This window comes from Ooceraea biroi, chromosome 10 (genome assembly GCF_003672135.1).
Source record: "Ooceraea biroi isolate clonal line C1 chromosome 10, Obir_v5.4, whole genome shotgun sequence".
Classification (NCBI taxonomy): Eukaryota; Metazoa; Arthropoda; class Insecta; order Hymenoptera; family Formicidae; genus Ooceraea; species Ooceraea biroi.
Genome location: NC_039515.1, coordinates 10,010,767 through 10,014,328, shown reverse-complemented (window position 1 = coordinate 10,014,328; position 3,562 = coordinate 10,010,767). Strand labels below are relative to the sequence as shown.

The 3,562-nt window shown below is 33.8% G+C and overlaps 1 protein-coding gene across 1 annotated transcript; it reads left to right on the top strand.

Moving 5' to 3' along the window:
• Positions 1–758: 758 nt before the first annotated feature.
• LOC105278628 (transposable element P transposase) lies at positions 759–3,562 on the top strand. The gene is given in 2 exon segments (XM_026973324.1): positions 759–830; positions 890–3,562. Coding segments are annotated over 2 exon segments (855 nt in total). The 3' UTR covers positions 1,673–3,562.

The following is a 3,562-nucleotide window of genomic DNA, read 5'->3' as shown; positions in this document are numbered from 1 at the left end:
ATGAGAGGTCGCGATAGGGTGGTGGCTGGCCCCGCTCTGTCGTGTGGGGGATAATAACCCCAATGCAGGGCTGCTGGAGGGAGGCGATGAGTGCTCCTTCAGCGAAATGCAGGCTGAGAGAAGGGAGGCCTGAGGGTGACCTCGGCTTCTGAACTTTTAGTCAGGCTGGCGGCGGTGGTTTTACTTAGAGTCCCTAGAATACAGAGTGTGGCCATCTCAGTCTAGGTGGACAAAGTATGGCGTCATCGTAGATATCGTATATGCAAGGGTCTCTAGTATATGCAAGTATTACTGAAGTGCAATGAAGTTCTGTGAAATAGAATAGAAGATAGAAAGGAAAGAAGACATCTCATAGTAAGAAATGACTTAATATAATGTTATAAAAGATAAAGTGAAATGTATAAGGAAAAAATAATTTATAAAGCATGCTTTTGTGGAAATTAATGTCTAACCTCTAATATTGTATTCAATGTTCATAATTAATAAGTTATATAAATTTTATAGAAAATGCCTGCTTGCTGCGTGGCAATTTGTACAAACCGCACTGAAAAAGGATTTTCAATGCGGAAATTTCCAGCAAACGTGGAGCGGAGAGAAAAGTGGATAGAAAGCATTAATACGCATAATCGTATCCATGGATCTAAGTGGCGAGCAACACAAAATTTATTTGTATGCGAAATAAGTAGCACATGTATGATTATCAATAGAAATATAAAGATAATCTTGGATAACTTGTGCAGGCTCACTTTTTGGCGGAAATGTGGGAAACAATAAGAGTGGATGGAAAGAAAAAGCTAAAAGCTAATGCTGTTCCAACAATTTTTAATCCTGTAAGTAAAATTGTTATTGTGCACTAAAGTTGTTTGCTTATAACTGTAAATATTTGTAGATTTCCGACGAAAACATGGCATACACAACAGATTCTGCAGTTCCTTTTACATCTGAACCCGAATGCTTTCTCACTGATGTCAATGATGCAAAAGGGTTGCCAATAGGTAGCATTGAAATGGATGAAATGGAGATTACAAGTAATTCAACAACACTTGCAAATGATAATGACAGTGTGGAAGAATTAAAACGAAAACTGGATGAAACAAAGAGAAAACTAGAGACTGCAAAAACTATCATTTGGAAGAAAGAGAAGACAAATAGAATTATTCTGCAGCGTTTACGAAAATTGAGGAAAAGTTTTAAGTTATTAAGTGAACAGAGGTTTCCTGAGTCAGATTAGTTGCATAAAATATTTCATAAAGATCAGATGCAGTATCTCAAAGCTAAACATAAAGGACGTTACACATGTGAATGGTCAGTGGAAACTATAAAACAGGCACTACGGCTTAAATTTACATGTGGAGATAATGGCTACTCTGAATTATTACGTCAGGGTTTTCCTTTGCCTTCTACTCGTACTCTGCGTAGACGATTGGAAAACATTAGTTTTAAAGATGGAATTTGTGATGAGGTCTTCCATTTATTAAAGGAGAAGGTAGCATGGTTTTCAGATGAAAGACAAAAGGATTGCATGATTTGCGTAGATGAAATGAGTTTGACACCAGGCAAACAAATAGATCCCAGCACAAATCACAGTATTGGATACGCAACAATTCCCAACACATCTGGTAAATCTTTATTTTCAATAAATCTCAGTAAACTACAAGTATCTAGTAAGTAGTAAGTAATATAATATAGTATTGATAATACATTGTTAACTTGCCTGAATGTATGTCCATCACGATCGATTCAATTATTTGCGTCAATGTTCTGATACTGATACTTGTCCTTTATTGATATAACAACCTTTATTTCCTTTATTAACATCAACTATTGCATGCTGCATTTCCACATTACTTATTTTCTGTTTCTACTTTCATCTGTTCTCGCACGATTGCATGTACATTTATAGGAATGATGCCTTATGCTACGCATGGCCTGGTGTTTATGATGTGTGGTATATTTACAAGATGGAAACAAATTGTGGCATATTATTATACTCCTGGTGGTTTTGATGGCACATGTTTAAAAGACATTATTCTACAAATAATTGAGAAAGCCGAATTAATAGGTCTCAAAGTTCATAGTGTAACATCTGATATGGGAGCGGCTAATCAGGCTATGTGGAGAGCTTTCTCATATATATCTGCAACAAAATACTCCATCATTAAAACTCGGTGCCACATCCATTGGATAATAGTCGAAAATTGCTCTTCTTTGCGGATGCTCCATACCTTCTAAAAAATCTACGAACTGCGTTAGTAAATAATAAAACTATATTATTGCCACAAAATTTCGTTGAAATGCATAAACTATCTTCGTGCGTTGTTCAATGTTCACATATCGCAGATATAGTAGCTGAACAAGAAAATGTGACATTTAAGTTAGCACTAAAATTAGATCGTGACACTATTTCTGTTACTAATTTCAACAAAATGAGAGTTAACAAGGCAACTGCTTTGTATAACAGACATGTTTGTAGTGCATTGCAATATCTAGGAGAAGAACGTAACATAAGCGAATATAACGTAACTGCTCGGTTTATTGAAATAGTAAGCAAGTGGTTCGATGTGATTACTGCTTGAACTCCTTTAATTGCATTAGGAAGAATAGAAGGACAAGAAGCGTCGGAAAATAAATTTCATCAGACTATAGACTTTTTGAAATCAATCATTGATCTGTTCTATAATATTAAAATCGGACAAAATGGAAAATTTAAACCCGTACAATCAGGTATTATAATAACTACTACATCTTTCATAGAACTAGCAACTTATTTAATTAATGAACGAGGATATTTATATGTATTAGGCTCAAGATTTACCCAGGATTGTTTAGAAAATGTCTTTTCAAACAAAGCTTAAAAATCCTTAGCCTTTCACAATTTTTACAAGTTCTAAAAAACACTAATTACGAACAAGATGAAGGTGCCTTTCTTGTTAATTTTTTTAACAAACCAAAACAGAAAAATCGTAACAACGTATCATCCGAAATACTTCCTGTGCTTACTCCAAACATTGACAATATGCAAATTCATATGGACAATGTACATTTAAACATACTGTATGCTAATGCTGGTTACATAATACATTCAATTTCTAAGTTATCCACAGTTTGTGATGCCTGCATTAAATCTGCTGGCTCAAAAACATTTAATGCTAATATCAAACATTCCACATTAGTCCATTTAAGATGTTACAAATCACAAACATTGTTTTTTGTAAATACAGCTACCTTTAATTACTTTTATGAGATGGAAGTAATAATAAGACGATATTTACCGTACATAACAAACCAAAATTGTGATTTAATTAAGTGTTTAACTGCAAAAATGACTCACATTTCATGTAACACATTAGGAACTTGTTGTAACTTATTTAAGAGAATTATGAAACGCTATATTGTATTTCGAATTAAAATTGATTGTCAAAAAGAGCGAATGTCTTCCCGTAGTCTTACTGCTAATGTATATAGTAGTAAAACTATGGCAAGACATTCTTTTATTAAATAATAAATTTATTATTACAAGTAATGTTTGTTGTATTATTACAGTATATCCCCCAATTTATTA